General features: G+C 43.6%; 1 protein-coding gene across 1 annotated transcript; it reads right to left on the reverse strand.

Moving 5' to 3' along the window:
- Positions 1-835: 835 nt before the first annotated feature.
- On the reverse strand, positions 836-18,446 carry TEKTL1 (tektin like 1). Its single transcript, XM_063123461.1, has 7 exons — positions 17,881-18,446; positions 9,695-9,799; positions 6,218-6,416; positions 3,824-3,990; positions 2,796-2,891; positions 2,525-2,638; positions 836-1,057 (listed from the first exon to the last, which is right to left on the reverse strand). The coding sequence occupies exons 1-7, from the start codon at positions 18,436-18,438 to the stop codon at positions 857-859; spliced, it is 1,440 nt and encodes a 479-aa protein (XP_062979531.1). The 5' UTR covers positions 18,439-18,446; the 3' UTR covers positions 836-856.
- Between the last annotated feature and the right edge of the window lie 385 nt (positions 18,447-18,831).

Raw genomic sequence — 18,831 nt, forward strand, 5'->3', positions numbered from 1 at the left:
GGGAAACTAAAATAACCCTTGGCCACTTGGTGCTGTGGGTAGACATATTTAAGGAGGGTCAGGGCAGGCATTATCAGTGGGCTGTGCTGTGGCTTCAGCAGCTACCAAGAATACAGCTGACATCAAGCCTGAATAGACAGACAATACCATCAGTAATATTAAACAGCAGGCTTGCAAGCTATTTGCACCTAAGACTGATCCTGGTGACAGGGATGCCAAAGAAAGCAGGAAGATTTCTCATTCTCCCATGTGTACTGCTGCATATAGGACCTAGCCACCTCCTCTCTCATTGTAGGGTGGACTCTGAAGTCAGAAGCTAGTTTCCATATAATCTTGACCCCTGGTAAGTTTCAACGAAGCAGTGAATGGAGGAGGATCTCTCCTTCCTCCATCTCTCCCACCTTCCAAGCTGATACCTAGAAAAGCTGGCCAGTTCTTAAATTTGGAGAGGAGAACTTATCCCTTCAAGAAGAGAACTCAGAACCCCCATTTTCACACAATTCTCTAACATTGACTGTATAGTTGATATTTAGAACATAAAATCACATTAGTGACAGATTTGGAACAGTACTAACGCTTCTTGCAATGAATGAAGTCAAGCTCCCCTTAAGACTCTTGGGATTGCATTTCCATCACAAATCATGCTTTATATTATAATATTAATTTAAACCTAAGATGATTTGGTTTCTAGGCAAGCTAGTGTACTTCGTGCTAAAAGACTGCATTTAGTACTCCATTTTGCGATCACAAACAGTCACATATTCCTGCTTCACCAGTTGAGAAGAAATTCTTCTGGGCCATTCTAGGGTGTCCCACCTCTTTATTTTATGCTGTTTATATTCATTTGCTGTGCTTCCTAGGTGTAGACCAGTTCAAGTGTCTCTTTCATGTTGGTGCGAGGATGCATACGGCGCTGCCGCAGCCGTCTAATGCTGCCATCCACGTCATAGCCTGTCTGCTTGTCATGAATGCATTCACGCAAATGACGCCGAGTGGCTTCTAGGTGCAGGATATTATCAGCTGTATCTTCTATGGCGCGATCTAACTCTGCAGTAGACTAGGGAGAGAAGCAAGAGGACAGGAGGTAATACACATGTTTGGGAGCCAGAGAAGGCATCCCTATCAGCTTCACATCCATAAAGTGGGCTTGCATCATATTGAGCTGGGCAGTTAGTTTGATTTAGGAAACTTTTAAGATACTTAGGGTTGTTTTATCAGGATTCCCATCACCTCTGAGCTTGGAGGCCGACAAGTATCCTGTGCAGAGCAGGAAGAGCACGGAAACAATCTTGATCTCTGCATTTCAGGTAGATAGGTGGTTTTTTTGCCCATTTAGCTAGGGCTCTGCAGAGGGGGAAGGAGGCTAGGGAGTGCTGGGGATAGCTCATATCCCCAATTCTCCAGTCCCCTCCCTGCCCACAGAACCACCCCTTTTCCTTCCTCTTTGAGGCCCCTTTTGTGAACTTGGAGAGGCAGCCTTCATATGGCCTACAACTCCCATGATCCCTCATTGGTTATGCTGGTTAGGTGTGATGGGTGTTATAGATCAAAACAAGCCACAAGTAGCCCACCCCTGTTCTAACAGCACTAGTTCTAAATACGTTGGTGCTGATGCCCAGGTTTGAAAACCTTGGGAAATAAGTTCTCAATAGGAGTACATCCCATCAGCAATGTTTCAAGCCTGCCAGTGGGACTTGCGTGGATAGGATTGGGCTTCAAGTATTCAAGAATGTAACTCTTTAGAAAATGTTTCAATTTCTTATAAGGGGCCAAGGTCAACTGCTGAAGAGACCAGGCAATCTGGCACTTGAGATTTTCCCAGTCCTGGTCTTCAAATGTGTAAGGTCCCAGGTTCAGTCCCTAATACCTTCAGTTAAAGACTCTCATGTAGCAAGGCTGGGAACGAGACTTTGCTTGAGACCTCAGAGAACTGCTGCCAGTCAGAGTTAATAACATTAGGCTAAATAGCCTAATCACTCACTATGGCAAGTGTCTGAGGCCATAATCTAGCTCAGTGGTAGAGGTCAGACTTCATATATGCAAGCTTCTAAATCCAGTCCTGGGTATCTCCAGTTAAAAATGGACCTCCGTTTAAAAGGCTGGGCAAGATCTGTCACTGAGACCTTAGAGAGCCATTGCCAGTCACAGGAGATCTCTTTGGGCTAGCTGGACTAAGGTGTAGTTCACTATAAGGGTCAGACAAAACCAGCGAATCTCCAAAATAATCCAGTAGAAAAAAGAGAACAATCCTGAGGATGTAGAAAAAGAAAGTTTCATTCTTTAAGAACATCTTGAGCCTTATTCTCTTGTTTGCATCATGGTTCACCATAAGGCAGCTTATGTCTTTTTAACTTCCACTACTCAGAGAAGGGGGCAGCCAATCAATATTCTTCCAGATTGCACTGTCACCAGTATCCCTGCTGAGCAGTGATCATGCCACACCTCATAAGTGGGGTACCATATCCCACCTGAAGGCCTGTCTGGGGTAATGTACCCCACCTGATTGTCCCTACTGCCCCTTTACCTGGTTGAGGATTGCAGGTTCAGGCAGCTGTGTTCCCACGTGTCTTTGGTACACCCGCACCAGTGGCCGGGTCAGCTTCTCTCGTGTCTCCAGGTACTTGCTACAGTCAGGGCCCTGTGGATATGACATGATTAGAACCAAAGATGAATTCTGAGAGTAGGGAGGAAAGAGGAGAACAGCTCTTCTCCTGTTAATCTCCAAGCAGCCAGGGCTGGAGGGGGCAGGTTGAAGGAAACGATACTAGTGCTGCCTCCCAGCAACAGCTGCTCACCAGGGTCATTCCCCGGGTGATGAACATTTCATGTTGGAAACGTTGGCAGCGGTGCAGGGTGCTGCGTGTCCCTCCCAGGGTCATGTCCAGCCGTTCCTGCCAGAGAGACGGAGAGAGAGAGAGAAAGGAATCACTGATAGTTGTGTGCTATCTTAAGTATTCAAGGCAGTGAGCCTGTGTGCACCAGTTGCTGGGGAACATGGGTGGGAGGGTGCTGTGCACTATGTCCTGTTTGTTCATCCCTGGCCAATGGCTGGTTGGCCACTGTGTGAACAGAGTGCTGGACTAGATGAACCCTTGGTCTGATCCAGCAGGGCTCTTCTTATGTTCTGGGCGGGCTGGAAGCCTGATTAGGACAAACATCTTGTATTTGCATATCACCCAAACTAAAATATAAATGCCCATTGATACCAATGGAAGCTTTGCTCTCATTGCAGACACCAGCTGTGCGGGGAGAGGGGTGGTTCTGATTTGGACCCAGGATGGGGACAAACAATGAGAGTCTCTTTCCCCATCCAGCTCATTCCCTTTCCCCTTCATCCCTGCTATATATTTTTTAAACAATTACACAAGAGCTAATGACGCGAATCATGCCTAGTTTGGCCCTGAGCTACTGGCCATTACAACATCTTGTGGCATTGGCTTCCATCAGTTAATTATAGGGGGAGCAGAGAAAGGTGCCCCTGGCTCTTCTCCCAGGAGAGGGTGAGAACCAGTGACTCTCTGCTCTGCAAGCAATACCAACCAAACCCATCTATCATGAATGCAGGTGGTGTGTGTGTGGTAATTGAATGTAAAAACCAGTTTCTATATTGCAGCAGCATAGAAAAATCAAAAGGGAGAAACAGTTTCATTTACTCTGGGAAACGCAAGCAGGAGATGATGTCCTAGCAATGCCCACACTGAGGCTGAACCTCGGCAGTAAAGACACATTTGGGGGCCAACCAGTGGTTCTGCGGATGCACGCAAGAATAACTTCACACAGAATGCAGCACATGTATCAGCTGGGATGTTACATCTTCCATTACCTTATGAGTGAGAGTCTCCTCCCTCTTGCCTTGCAGGCTGTTTTCGATGACGTTGTGGGCTGTATAACGAGTGTCCCGTGCCTCATCGATGGCCTTTTGCAATTGAACTATCACGTTCTTCGTAAGAAAGGTGAGGCGCCGGGCGTCTTCTAGAGCCGCTGCACACTCTGGAGGGCAGAAGTGGCAAAAGGGAAAGATGAGTTCTTCTCAGTTCTCGATTGTGAATGGCGTATGACATGCACACACGCACCCAGCTTCGGTCACTTTTCATTGCTAGGGGAGTATTCTCTGACATGTTGCCCGTTACTCTGTTCTAAGGAGAGATTCTACTGATTTGAGTCTAGCCAGTGTTTTTGCCATTGAACAACGCAATACAGAATTAACGGCTGGGGCGATTTAGACTTGACCATATTTTTGAAATGCCACAGATTTTTCCTTCCTGTTACGTCATTTTCCCGCCTCTGCTGGCGCCCAGACAGCCATTCAGGACCACAAGCAGTGCCCATAGCAATGGAAGGGCTGCTTCTCTGATTTGGCATCTTTATCATCATGAGGCCCTAAATCCACTTAGAATCATCGAATAGCAGAGCTGGAAGGGGCCTATAAGGCCATCGAGTCCAACCCCCTGTTCAATGCAGGAATCCACCCTAAAGCATCCCTGACAGATGGCTGTCCAGCTGCCTCTTGAAGGCCTCTAGTGTGGGAGAGCCCACAACCTCCCTGGTTAACTGGTTCCATTGTCGTACTGCTCTAACAGTCAGGAGGACTGGAAAAGCCTGGAATCTGAATTATGTAAGCAACTGCTAGGAGAGACCACCACTCTCACCAATGAGTCCAAAGTATCTTTTTTTGTATCTTTTGGATAGGTTTTGTTGTACTTGTAAGCATTTTCTGAAATGTGGGATATAAACAAGAAAGAAATATCCCCTTCCCTATTGTGTTTCATTTTGATTTTCCCTTTGTCTCTTATGTGTCCTTCTTTGCTCCAGTGTAGTGCTTTTCGCAAGTATGCAAGAACTTCTTCTTAAGATGCCTTCTCCTATCAGAGGTTAGCTATCATTACAGTTATTTTTGTTTTTGAATGCCACTGCTCTAAATAATTGTATAGACGTACAGCTATACCATTCCTTCAAGTTCTTTAACCATGTTGTTCATCTTCTGCCCCCTGATCTTTTCCCTTGTATATTTATTTATTTATTTATTTATTGCATTTCTATACCGCCCAATAGCCGAAGCTCTCTGGGCGGTTTACAAAATTAAGACAATTCAAAGTATATAACAACAGTATAAAACCATAATATAAAATACAGTATAAAAGCACAATAAGTTGGAGTATGGTGTATTTTTCTCCTCAGATAATATGACCAAGATATTGTAATGCAAACAACAGTGCAGGAATGAAAATGGACCAGAGACACAGAAAGGGATGTACAGCGCACTGGGGTGCTTCCTTGTGAGAAGATGCATTCAAGAGGAAGGACTCCAGCCTGCTGCTTGATGCATGAGCCTTGGGAACTTAATTGCAAGCAGTACTACTTGTGAGTATGCACGTTAGCTGGCTGTTTCAAGCAGTTAGCTTGGAGGGACCATAATCCTCTCAATAAGTTCCATCCGATGAGCGTTTTATTGCATTACTGGGCACTCACGGATTCCTCGGAGGTAGCTCACATGACGTCATCTGCCTCTCACTCGCCTTCCACCCCTTCTCGTCTTCCTTGCGCCGCAAGAAAAACCAGAAAAACTCCGAAATATTTTTAAACCGAAGTTGCTGCTCTCTCCCGTGTGTGGGAGAAGCAGTGTGTTCACTACGCCCTCGTGTACCTTGTTTACTTCCTGTTTGAAAACATGAAGTAACTGAGTGTCCACAGAGAAGCGACGGTAGCCAGCGGCTTTGGGTGACCATATGAAAAGGAGGACAGGTTTCCTGTATCTTTAACAGTTGAATTGAAAAGGGAATTTCAGCAGGTGTCATTTGTATATATGGGGAACTTGGTGAAATTTCCTCTTCGTCACAACAGTTAAAGCTGCAGGTGCCCTGCCCTCTTTTAAATCTGGTCACAGTATAGCTGCAGTATAGCTCCTGCAACTTTAACTTTGTGATGAAGAGGAAATTTCACCAGGTGTGACATGCATACAAATGACACCTGCTGAAATTCCCTTTTCTATGCAACTGGTAAAGATACAGGAGCCCTGACCTCCTTTTCATTTGGTCACCCTAAGCTAGTGTTTCTTCCAAGGTGTGATGGAGCTTAATGTCAGAACAGACATTCATTGCCTTGTGTCGGATGCTGCAGCAACCACAGCATTTTATATTCTATAGTAGGAGCCTTTCTTGGGTTCTTATGCATTTATGTTTCTTTTCTTACAAAAGTGAGGAAGGGCTCTTTTCCTTACCTGGTGTGAAGGGTCCAATGGGATCAGGTTGGGGTGTCTCATTTCGCTCTACCCAGGGAGATGAGGGCCGGCTCAGTCCGAGCCAGGAATCACGCCCAGCCCCTAGGAGAACCATGCGCAGTGGCTGTGGCATCAAGTCCATCACACGGCCACGTTCTCCGCACAGTGTGTCCAGGTTTTGTCTGCATGTCCCCAGCGCCTGTAACAAGTAGGGCAGTTGTGAGGAGGAAGACAAGAAACTTCACTTCCACCCTACACTTTCTCTCTCCAAGAAATATAAGACTTTGGTCTGTGTCATTCCACTTGGCTGCAGCAGAGGGAGAGGTGAGACAGCAAGGGCCGCTCTGCAGGCCCAGAACTGATCAGTGACCATTCTACCTAGTCATTATGTAGCTTCATCATGTAACAGTATGAAAAAGTATCTGCATTTGTTTATTTTCCTCCTCCCACCTAACTTCTTTTATGTACATTGATGGTGCTTTATAAATAAATAATAATAATATTTATGTATTACATTTCTATACCACCCAATAGCCGGAGCTCTCTGGGCGGTTCACAAAATGAAATGAATGGGAGTTCTGTAAATAACTCCGCATGGCAAAATATAAAATGTTAAAACAACGGCAATCTGTAACATTTCCCTAAACATTCCATGAGCTGGTTTTATGTTTTAACATGTATTCATTTGTATTTTATTTGCTTTGTAGGCCACTACAAGAAGAACCCTTGAGGTTAAAGAGCTTTTTGTTCTATCTCTCTTAGCTTGTAAGCCGTTATTATAAAATGTAAACAGCCCCTATGCTTTTAACGTCATTTATTCATTTATTTATTTATCGCATTTTTATACCACCCAATAGCTGAAGCTCCCTGGGGATTCACAAAACTTAAAACCATTCAAAGTATATAACAGTATAAAAACATGATATACAATACAATATAAAAGCACAACCAGGATAAAATCAGCAGCAGTGCAGAAATACAAATTTAAAACAGCAAAGTTAAAACTGAATTTATGAATCTATGAAGCCACTGGGTGAGATCGTCAGAGAGACTGGAGTCTAATGTCATCCAGCTTTATTTCTCTCTGTCATCTGAGTTAGGTGGTGAGGCTGGGCAGGTGCTGAACCAATGTTTGGATTTTGTTATGGTCTGAGTGAGAGCCAATAAACAGAAGTTGAATCCACTTGGGAGATTTAAAATCCACACTCCACATGGAGGATTTAAATCTTCTGAACTGGTTCTGTATGGTATGTATGTGTGTGGTTCTCATGTCCAAGAAATGGGTGTGCAACGTGTTCTAGACAGGGTTGCGCTCCCCCTGAAGAGCAGGTATGTAGTTTTGTCACTTGAGGTCCAGGTGGCTTCCGTGGTTTGGAGTGTGTTTTACCAGCTTTGGATATTTTGCCAGCTACAACCATTCCTAGAAAGGGATTATCTGGCTATGGTGGTCCATGTTCTGCCAACCCCCTGATTGGATTACTACAATTCATTCTACATGGGGCTGCCCATGAAGATGACCTAAAAGCTTCAGTTTGTGCAGAATGTGGCTGCCAGAATTTTAACTGGTGTAACCAGATGGATTTGCACTACACCTCTTCTGAAGGAGTTGCACTTGGCTGCTTCTTTGCTTTGGAGCTTGATACAAAGTGCTGGCGCTTGCCTTGAAGTCCTAGACAGCCTGGGACCCAAATACCTGAAGGTGTCTCTCCTTATATCAGCCTGCCTGTGGCTTGAGATATTCAGGGAGGCTCTTCTCCAAGTACTGTCATTTGGGAAAATATGTGGCAACTAAGAAGTGAGCCTTCTCTGTGGAAACCGCCGCCCGCCCCCCACCATTGTGGATTACTCTCTCCCATCGAGGTACGACTGGCAGTGAACTTGCAGTCTTTTTGGTGCCAGGCCAAAATTTCTTTATTTGCCCAGACATTTTAACTGGGGGCTATGTTGGTCAATCTGTTCTGTTGTTTTACATGTTTTATCGTAAGGATTTCATTTTATTTATTTATTTATTTATTTATTTATTTATTACATTTTTATACCGCCCAATAGCCGAAGCTCTCTGGGCGGTTCACAAAAATTAATTTTACTCTTATTGTGTATTTAACTTGTACTTAATTTGTTTAGCCGTACTTGTTGTATACCACCATGGTATCTGCAGGGAAGAAGCTGATCCGCTGATTTAAAATATTTTTAATAAATCATAAAATACATTGTATTCCGTTATTTCCTCCATGCAACTGCGTCCATGGGGACCCTCCGTGTGAAGGATATTAAAGCCCCTGAACTGTCATGTACGTGATGTTTGTTTATGGAATTAAGGTGAAAAATGCTTCTACCACAATTTGAGTGATGTCCTCTTAGGACAAAGGGGATAGTTTCCAATTCTGCCCCATCGCTAGCACTAATGATGTTGCGCTAGCATAAACTAATGCTTGTGCAACATAAGTAGCATTTGCTAGTGCAATGGGAAAGAGCAGTGATTTGCTGTCAAATTTCGGTGGCAAATCAGTGCAAGCGATTTTCAAGTATGATTTATGCTAGCGTTAACATCCTTAGTGCTAGTGCTGGCATACGATTAGATACTACCCAGGAAGTCCACCAGCATCAACCAGAGCATCATGGGAGTTATCTCCTGACAAAAGATTGTGGAGGAGTCGCACCACCTTCTGATTCATCTACAGTTTATACAGTAGCAGCTCTATGCTCAAGAGTTTTATGGAACTCAAAAGAGACATGGCAATTCCTTGCTATAAGCTTACAGTGTAAGAGTCCATTTGACCAATCACTGAGTTTTGCGATTCCTCTGCGTGGTACCTAGTAAATCAGACTAAGATCTGGACATGCCGTCTCCCCAGACAGTAATCCAGTGAGTTAAAAATATTGTTTCCCATTTGTGTGATGGTTGAGCAACTAGCTATGGGTTGGAGCTCCACAACCGTGATCCATGCAAATCTCCAGCAGGGTGATCAGAGGATTATTATTATTATTATTATTATTATTATTATTATTATTATTATTTATTTATATAGCACCATCAATGTACATGGTGCTGTACAGAGTAAAACAGTAAATAGCAATACCCTGCCGCATAGGCTTACAATCTAATAAAATCATAGTAAAACAATAAGGAGGGGAAGAGAATGCAAACAGGTGCAGGGAAGGGTAAGCAGGCACAGGGTAGGGAAAAACTAACAGTAGAAAGTAACAGTAGAAGTCTGCACAACATCAAGTTTGGGATCACCTCCCAAGATATTATGACATCCCCTCTTTGCAATGTAGTGAAACTCTTACTGCAGCTTAAGAAAATGTCTTTTATTTCCTCTGCCTTCCATTTAGCACATACAAAAAAGGGCTTTTGGGTATAATAAGTACCAATCCAAAGCCTCCTCTATTCTGATTTCTTTTTTTTATGTGGCAATGTCCACCTGGTCTGCTCCCATTGCGAGACATGGCTTCAGTCTCTGCCTTGTTTCCTACCTTGAGATGATCTTCTGACATTGCCATCATCCCCTCCAGCTTTGCTTTCTGTTTCCTGAACTCCTGCTTCTCCCATTTCATCAATATATCAACCTTGTCGGATATCTACACAACAGGGAAAGAAGCAAATGTTGGGTGACTATGGAGTGAAGTCAACATCAAATTGGACTGTATAGGATTAGAGTGGGCAACTTGTCCTCCAGATGGTTTGTCCTACAACTCCCATCAGCCCTCATCATTGGTTATGCTGGTTGAGGCTGATGGAAGTTGTAGGCCAAAACATCTGGAGGGCCACAAATTGCCCACCCATGGATTAAGAGAAATAAGAGAGCATGGACTTTTCTGATTTACACAGGAATCCTCATGGAAGGCACAGCCAGCTGGCAGCTTCTGGTATGGCATTGTAGTTCTCAGCCAGAAGTGCCAACCAACTATCCCTATGGAAATGGTTACAGTGGAAGCCACAGATTTAGTTGTATCAACTGGAAATCCATCAATCTCGCATGGTATGGAGAATGCGGATAGGGAGATATTTTTCTCCCTCTCTCAAAATGCTAGAACCCGGGGTCATTGCATGAAGCTGATTGGTGGGAGACCCAGGACAAATAAGAGGAAGTACTTCTTCACACAGCACCTTGTTAAATTATGGAACTCACTACCACAAGATGTAGAGATGGCCACCAGGTTGGATGGCTTTAAAAGGGAGTTGGATAAATTCCTGGAGGCGAAGGCTATCAATGGCTAATAGCCCTGATGGTTGTGTGCTATCTCCAGTATTTGAGGCAGTAAGCCTGTGTGCACCAGTTGCTGGGGAACATGGGTGGGAGGGTGCTGTTGCACCATGTCCTACTTTGTTGGTCCCTGGCCGACAGCTGGTTGGCCACTGTGTGAACAGAGTGCTGGACTAAATGGACCCTTGGTCTGATCCAGCAGGGCTCTTCTTATGTTCTTATGGATGTTATCATCCATCAGCTGTTTCGCAAATGGTCATCATTGTTAAGGTAATTATCACTGTCTGTACTCTCTGCATTTCAATTCCCTGTAACCTTGCTGTTTACAATCAGACACATACCAAGTCAGAATGTGCATGTAAGCCTACCAACTGAGGATAATATAAATGCATGGCTTCTGCTCTGGAACAGAACAGAAAACAAAGGGCTGTAGCACTGTGGTCGAGCTTATGCTTTCCATACAAAAGGTCCTAGGTTCAATCCCTGATGTCTCCAGGTAGAACTTGAAAAATTCCTGCCTGAGGCCCTGGAGAACTGCTGCCAATATTGGATGAGATGGAGCAATAGTCTGACTTGGTATAAGGCCATGGCATCATCAACACACCTTCCTTTCTTCTACCTTCAGAGTTGTTTTGCAAATGATGATGGTTCATATATTAGCATGGTAAATTACAAAACCAGGATCCTACTGTGGGTGAAGAACATGCTGTGACCTGTATTTAAATCCTATTATTATCTCAATGCTTTTTCTTATTTACATATGTGGTCAACTTACTATTCTAAAAAAATGGGATGTATCCTACCAAGGGGCTGTCTATACATCTTCAAAGCCCCATGGTGGCTGCAAATCGGCACTGCTTCAGTTATACAACGCAGCCACCGCAGGGATTTTCCCTGAAGCTGTGGTGTTAAAAAGTTGGTAAGTTCTCCAAGCTTTTGTCTCTTCTGCCGTGGGACCTCTCTCCAGGGTTGATCTGGGTGGGGGGGAGCGTTCTAGGGCAGATGGCAACCCTGATTGGTCACCGGATGCCAGGAAGAGATTGGGGGTCAGGCTGCAGTACCTGGAAACATTTCACTCCCTGCTAGGATGGGGATTTCCTTCCCCCACACTGTAACAGCAGTAACGTGGGGTTTCAGCAAGAAGGAGCGGTAAAGCAGTGCCATGAGGACAGGGCCTTAGACTAGACTTCTCAAAATTAATGGGACTTAAGTAAAATCTGGACAGGGATAACCTAGCTTCAGTTGTCCATACTCTGGTAACCTCCAAATTAGATTACTGCAATACCCTCTACATGGGGCAGCCTTGAAGATGGTTCAGAAGCTGCAGCTTGTGCAAAATGCAGCGGCCAGATTGATAACTGGAACAAGGAGCTTCGAACATATAACATCGATTCTGGCCCGCTTGCGTTGGCTGCCTATACGTTTCCGAGCCCAATTCAAGGTGCTGGTTTTAACCTATAAAGCTCTACATGGCTTGGGACCAAGATGGAACGCCTCTCCCGACATGAACCTACCCGTACACTGCACTCAACATCTAAGGTCCTCCTCCGAGTGCCTACTCCAAGGGAAGCTCGGAGGATGGCAACAAGGGAGAGGGCCTTTTAGGTGGTGGCCCCCCGACTGTGGATTGATCTCCCCGATGAAGCTCGCCTGGTGCCAACATTGTTATCTTTTCGGCGCCAGGTCAAGACTTTTCTCCCAGGCATTTTTGTTGAGTCCTGGACTGGACTCTGATTTTCCTTTTCCATTTTTCTGGACTGATCTGCAAATCCTGGATAAAGTGTGGAGTTAGCAAAAGACAATCACTGAAAGGTCAACTTTGCAGATGGGCTTGATTGAATAATTGGACTATGACATAGTGTTAATTTTTCTATTAGTGCCAATTATGTACTGCATCATTTGTACTGTAAAGTGTATATAAAGAGTGTTTGGAATCACTGTAACCAGATTAAATTATCACTCTTGTTGCTGTGAAGACTGTTGTAAGCTGTATATCTTGTGACCATGTGTGAGTATTGAATTGTACATTGTCTTGCCATAACTAATTATATTGTGCCAGTAAAGTATTTATTTTTGTACACTACAAACAAAAATCTCTGCCTTATATTTTTGAGTCTTTGCTGTATTCATAGTTAAGGGCCGCTGTATACTCTGCTATCACTGGGAGTCTGTGTTTTACAGCACGCTTAAGTTCAGTGATTACCCCGACAGGTTATGGGCCCAGTATCCCAGACTGGACATAACTCTAACTCTTAACAGAGAAACAGTAGGACTGGATAAGGAGAGTAAAACCGTGCATTGACAAAGTGCCCTGGAGCGTTACTTTTTGAAAGAACGTTTGGGATTTAGACAAAGGAAAAGGCTACTTCGAATAGTCTATTGTCTTGCAAAGAGTCACACGGAATCTGGCAAAAGTTGTTTTTGAATTTGAAAAGGGTTTCTGAGGATTCTAAGCTAGTCAGTCCCTAAAAGGAAATTCAAACATCTGTAAAAGAGTTGAAAAACCAACTAAGTTGAAGTTATGGCAATTCAATTGGGAAGCAATGTATCAATGGAACTACTCACTGATGTAAATTATCTTACATGGTCTTTTAAGATTGAAATGAGCTTAAGAAACCAAGGGCTTTGGGAAGTGGTAGTTAATCCTCCCGATGAAGGCTTAAACACAGCGGAACTGAGAGAGTGGGCTCGACTTTCAGAGCGGGCAAAAGCTCATATAATTCTTTGTATGAGGAATGGTCAGCTATTCTATGTAAATAGAGAGGATGCTGTTCATGAAATCTGGACTAAATTGCGCCAGGTATATGTAAGGGAGACAGCAGGTTCTTGAATCAGCCTAACACGCAGGATGTACAGGACTTTGTTAAAAGAAAATGGCGATGTTGGAAAACATTTGCAAGAGCTGTGGGAATGTTTTCAAAGTTTAGCATTGGCCGGTTTTCCTATCTCAGAAGAGATGAAAGTGTACATTGTTTTGTCCAGTTTGCCACCGTCTTGGGACGTGTTGGTAACAACCTTAGAAGGTATGCAAATTAACGAACTAACCCTTAATTATGGCTGTGGAAAGTTGATTGAACAACAACAGAAGATACGCATAAGAGCTGAAGCTGCGAGCTCAAGCGGCAAGGCAGACTCATTAATGCAATGGTCTGGGAACGAAGGGGTTAAGACTGTGACTGTGAAAAGAGAGGAAACTGAATCTGCATATTCAACCTCTAAAAAGCCCAAGCCGCAAAAGTTAATTACTTGCTGGCGTTGCGGTTTGAAAGGACATACCAGGAAGGATTGTAAAGTTAAGATACAATCTGAGCAAGTTAAAGAACCACAGTGGAAAAGAGCTTCTTACCAGAAGAAGTCGGTTCAGCTGGTTACAGCCGGTGTGGCTCATAGATTCGGCTTGCAGTGCTGTGATATCTACAGAAGGGACAACTTCCTAGACTTCCGAGTATCTTCAAAGAAAAGTATAGCTCTGGCTGACGGCTCATGTTTAGACACAAGCGGAGAAGGGACTTGTCAAATTGAAATTTTGAATGAAAGCTTTGCTAATGCTCTTTATGTCCCCAATTTGAGTTATTCTCTTTTAGGAGTCTCTAGCCTAATAGAGAAAGGTTTCTCTGTATCTTTTGAGAAGGGGAAGTGCTTTATTTCTAAGCACGGAGAGCTGAAGGGGATGGCTAGTCTGAGAAATGGCTTATTTTTTCTGGACGGAAGCCAAACAGAGGAAGAAGGAATTTCTTCAGGTTGTATGACTAATTTACCACCTCATGAAAGTTGTATTCACTTGTATTACCGGAGATTGGGACATGTTAATTTTAAGTCTCTTAGTAAAACTCTCAGTTTATCTGGAGGAGTGAAAGTGAAGAGCTGCCAGAAGTACCTGGACTGTGCTGTTTGCAAGATTGCAAAATCTCGTGTTGCCAATATTCCTAAAGTGAGAGACTGGAGACATGATGAAATTCTTGGAATAATTCATATGGATCTCACTGGGCCTTTTCCAGAAAGTTATGGGAAGGCTAAATATGCCCTGGTCATGCTAGATGACAAAATGCATTACTCATGGATTTATTTGTTGAAACAAAAATCTCAGGTTTTAGACACGGTGAAGGAATGGGTTAAAAAGGTGGAGAGGTCTTTGCAAAAGCAAATACAAACCTTTTTCACGGACCGTGGAGGCGAGTTTAAAAGCCGGCAGTTTGATGAATTTTGCAGGAAGTCTGGAATTTCTCATAAATTTTCAGATGCAAAGTCACCATGGCAGAACGGAAGCGCAGAACGGAGGATCAGGGTCTTAAAATCTAAGATGGAATGCCTCATGAAGGATGCATGGCAGAACCCCAACTTTGGGGAGAAGCGTTTGTTGCTGCAAATTATCTGTGCAACTGGACTTGGACTTCATCAATTAATAATATTCCTTTCTCCTTAATTTTTGGAAAAACTCCTAGTTTGTAGCATATCAGAATCTGGGGATCTTTTGCCACGGTTAATGTTCCTTTAGCTCAAAGGAAACAGTTAAGTCCAAAGGGGATTAAATTGAGATTCATTGGGTATAAAAATGGGAGTTGGAGATTTTTGCTGAAAGGAGGAAGAGTTTTTGTTACCAAATCTGCCGTTTTTGCAGAACAAAGTTGGGAATCTGTCCACGATAACCCTGGAATTTTGTTGGATTTGAGTAGCAGAGAAGCGTCTGCTGAAGCGGAGCAAGAAAACAAGCAAGCAGAACAGAGAGAGGAGGGAGAAATCCCCCGCAGGTCTCAAAGAGGTAACAAAGGCATACCTCCCGATAGGTTTCAAGCTTGTAATGTGAGCTTTGAGCCTAATTCATATGCAGAAGTTAGAAGCTTAGGTTCTTTTGAAAGAAAACAATGGGAGTGTGCCATGGAAAGCGAGTTACAGAGTCTGAAGGAGAACGAAGTTTTTGAAGAAGTTGTTTTGCCTCCAATGCAGAAGTCTTTGACTTACCGGTGGGTCTTTAAGCGCAAGCAACTTGAAAACGAGGTTTCTAAGGAAAAGGCTCATCTCGTCGTTAAGTGATTTAGTCAGGAAGGGAGGGACTTTAACGTCAATTTTCTCTACTGAAAAATCAGAAACTTTACGCTTTGTGCCTATTCTATACAGTAAAAGAAAACCAGCCTGGAATGCCCTGAAAAGAGTCTTAAGGTACCTCAAGGGCACCTTGGAGCACGGGTTAAATTTATCTGCCGAGTCAGATGGGAATTCATTGTGCTATGTTGATTCAAATTGGGCTGGCTGTACTGAAAAATAGAAAATCCACGTTTGGATATATGTTGATGTTTGGAAGTGCACCAAAATCATGGAAATCCAAGAAGCAAGAGTTTGTGGCATATTTCTGCAAGGCTAAGTATTGTGCTGGTGAGTGGTAAAGTTACTTGACTGATCCAGTAAATAAAGGACTTTAGGGTCCCGGTGGAGAAGCCAGTGACTGTTAAAGTTCAAGCACATAGTTATTAAATTCCAAAATGTGAAAGAACACATAGGCAGTAAAACATTGAAGTTAGCTTACTGTGGATCCCAGGACAATTTGGCTGACATCCTTACAAAACCGTTAGGAGCCATCAAGCACTGGGAGATTTGTGAAACGTTAGGTTTCAGGCAGGGCTGAAATGTAATTGATTGTACAAATGTTGTTGTTGTTTTGAAATATTGCAAAGTAAAATGAAGGGGTGTTGAGTCCTGGACTGGACTCTGATTTTCCTTTTCCATATTTCTGGACTGATCTGCAAATCCTGGATAAAGTATGGAGTTAGCAAAAGACAATCATTGAAAGGTCAACTTTGCAGATGGGCTTGATTGAATAATTGGACTATGACATAGTGTTAATTTTTCTATTAGTGCCAATTATGTATTGCATCATTTGTACTGTAAAGTGTATATAAAGAGTGTTTGGAATCACTGTAACCAGATTAAATGATCACGCTTGTTGCTGTGAAGACTGTTGTAAGCTGTATATCTCGTGACCACGTGTGAGTATTGAATTGTACATTGTCTTGCCATAATTTATTGTGCCAGTAAAGTATTTATTTTTGTACACTACAAACAAAAATCTCTGCCTTATATTTTTGAGTCTTTGCTGTATTCATAGTTAAGGGCCGCTGTATACTCTGCTATCACTGGGAGTCTGTGTTTTACAGCACGCTTAAGTTCAGTGATTACCCCGACAGGTTATGGGCCCAGTATCCCAGACTGGACATAACTCTAACTCATAACAGAGAAACAGTAGGACTGGATAAGGAGAGTAAAACCGTGCATTGACGAAGTGCCCTGGAACGTTACTTTTTGAAAGAACGTTTGGGATTTAGACAAAGGAAAAGGCTACTTCGAATAGTCTATTGTCTTGCAAAGAGTCACACGGAATCTGGCAAAAGTTGTTTTTGAATTTGAAAAGGGTTTCTGAGGATTCTAAGCCAGTCAGTCCCTAAAAGGAAATTCAAACATCTGTAAAAGGGTTGAAAAACCAACTAAGTTGAAGTTATGGCAATTCAGTGATTACCCCTACAATTTTAACAGCATTTTAACAATATTTAACAAAGTTAAGTTTGTTTTTAATGGACCCCAGAACTGTTGTTTTTAAATGGATACTGTTGTTTTTATACTGTTGTTTTTATGTTTCTGATGTTTTTTTAAATTCTGTATACTTTTTAATGTTTACCATTTTTAACTATTGTAAACCACCCAGAGAGCTTCAGCTATGGGGCGGTATATAAATGTAATAAATAAATAAATAAATAAATAAAATAAACTACCATTGGGTACAGCCCATTTGGCACAACCCAATGTGGCATCTACACAATTGAGATATTGCTTCCTGTACTTCCAGGGCATTTTACATAAGTACACAGGTGACTAGACAGAGGAGTATAGGACATACCGTATAAGAGTGTTATAACATTATGCATGGTGTAGAGAAAGTGGATAGAGGGTTTTTTCCTCTCCCTCTCATAATATGAAGCAGGACATTCAAGACAGGCAAAAGGAAGCCTGTCTTTACACAATGCATAATTATCTTACACAATTCACTACCAAAGCATCTGATGATGACAGTGACTGGTTTAGGTGGCTTTTCAACAGAATTTGACCAATTCATGAAGGTAGCCTATTGGATGATCGGGGCAGTAACCGCGTGTTTACCAGACATAGAGAACAGGCAACAGGAAAAACCATGTTCGTGATTTTTCTAGAGATATTTGGAGGTCTATGGTTGGAAACAGAACGTTGGACTAAGTGGATCAAGGTAATTCATATGTACTTAGTTATGCCATATCAGAAGCACAAGAAATTCCTGAATAGACACAATCTGGTGTGTGCTGCTTTCCTCATCATGTGCATAGGAATGAAAGGTAAAAAATACTGACCCATGCTTAGCAGGTAAGGGGCAGATGGGTTCAGTGGGTCTGTGCATGGGCAGATGGGTTCAACCGGTCTGTGCGGATGTCTCACCTTCTCCGGTTCTGGCCGGTGCTCCCGGATGACTTGACTCTGCTTGTTGGTCACGAGGCCCTGGCGGATTTTCTCCAGCGTGGCATTGAGCAGATCTCTCATCCGTACCATCCCCTTGAACTGCTCATTAATTTCGCTGAGGGCTTGGCGCAGACGGCTCACCACCAGGCGTGTATCCCTGATGTACTGGGTCACGAACTCATTGTGCTTGGTGTTGCTGTAGTCTCGGAAACACGGCAAGGCCAGCTTGCAGACCCAAGGGGGAGGCTTGATTTTGCTCTTCCACAGGGTTACCCCTGGCCCCTCAGGGGGCTTCCTCTTCACCTCTCCAGTTGCCAGGACATCCATCTTGAACTTCCAGGAGTCGGTCCTCAACTTGCGCTCATAGGGTGTCTCCTCAGGCTGGCCCGGAGGTAGCGCTGGACACCACAGATCAAGCGCCTCCTTCCCGCAGCGCTTCGTCAGCTTTGTGGTCTCTTGCACCGTCATGTGGGTGTCCTTGTGCCATTTCTCGGCACCTACCTGCCCTGTCAGCAAGTGGGCAGGTGGAGGTCCCATGGCTGGGATTGAGCTGCCAGGGGAGAGGAGTCAATAGCACACTGCAGTCCTGCTGTAACGTAACAAGACAGGATTCTACCACAAGTACAGCAAGCAGAAAGAGCAGGCTACCAAGTAGGGAAGCCCAACCTAAGACATGCAGTGCGAGGAGACGAGGACCCTGATCAAGGGCATCACGGTCTGAGATGGGAGGGAGGGAAACCAGTGTGTAGGCATGCCGAAATGGATCCTCCTTTTGCCTGCTAAAATGCAGGGCCTGCTATGGCTCAAGTATCAGCACAAGTTGAACACACAGCCTTGTCTAACCCCACATGATGCAGCAATCTCTTTTGTGTAGTGACCTGATGGGCTGCACCGAGCCTGAGCAGTGGTGTTATGGTAAAGGGATTGAAT

Source organism: Elgaria multicarinata, chromosome 3 (assembly GCF_023053635.1).
Source record: "Elgaria multicarinata webbii isolate HBS135686 ecotype San Diego chromosome 3, rElgMul1.1.pri, whole genome shotgun sequence".
Classification (NCBI taxonomy): domain Eukaryota; kingdom Metazoa; phylum Chordata; class Lepidosauria; order Squamata; family Anguidae; genus Elgaria; species Elgaria multicarinata.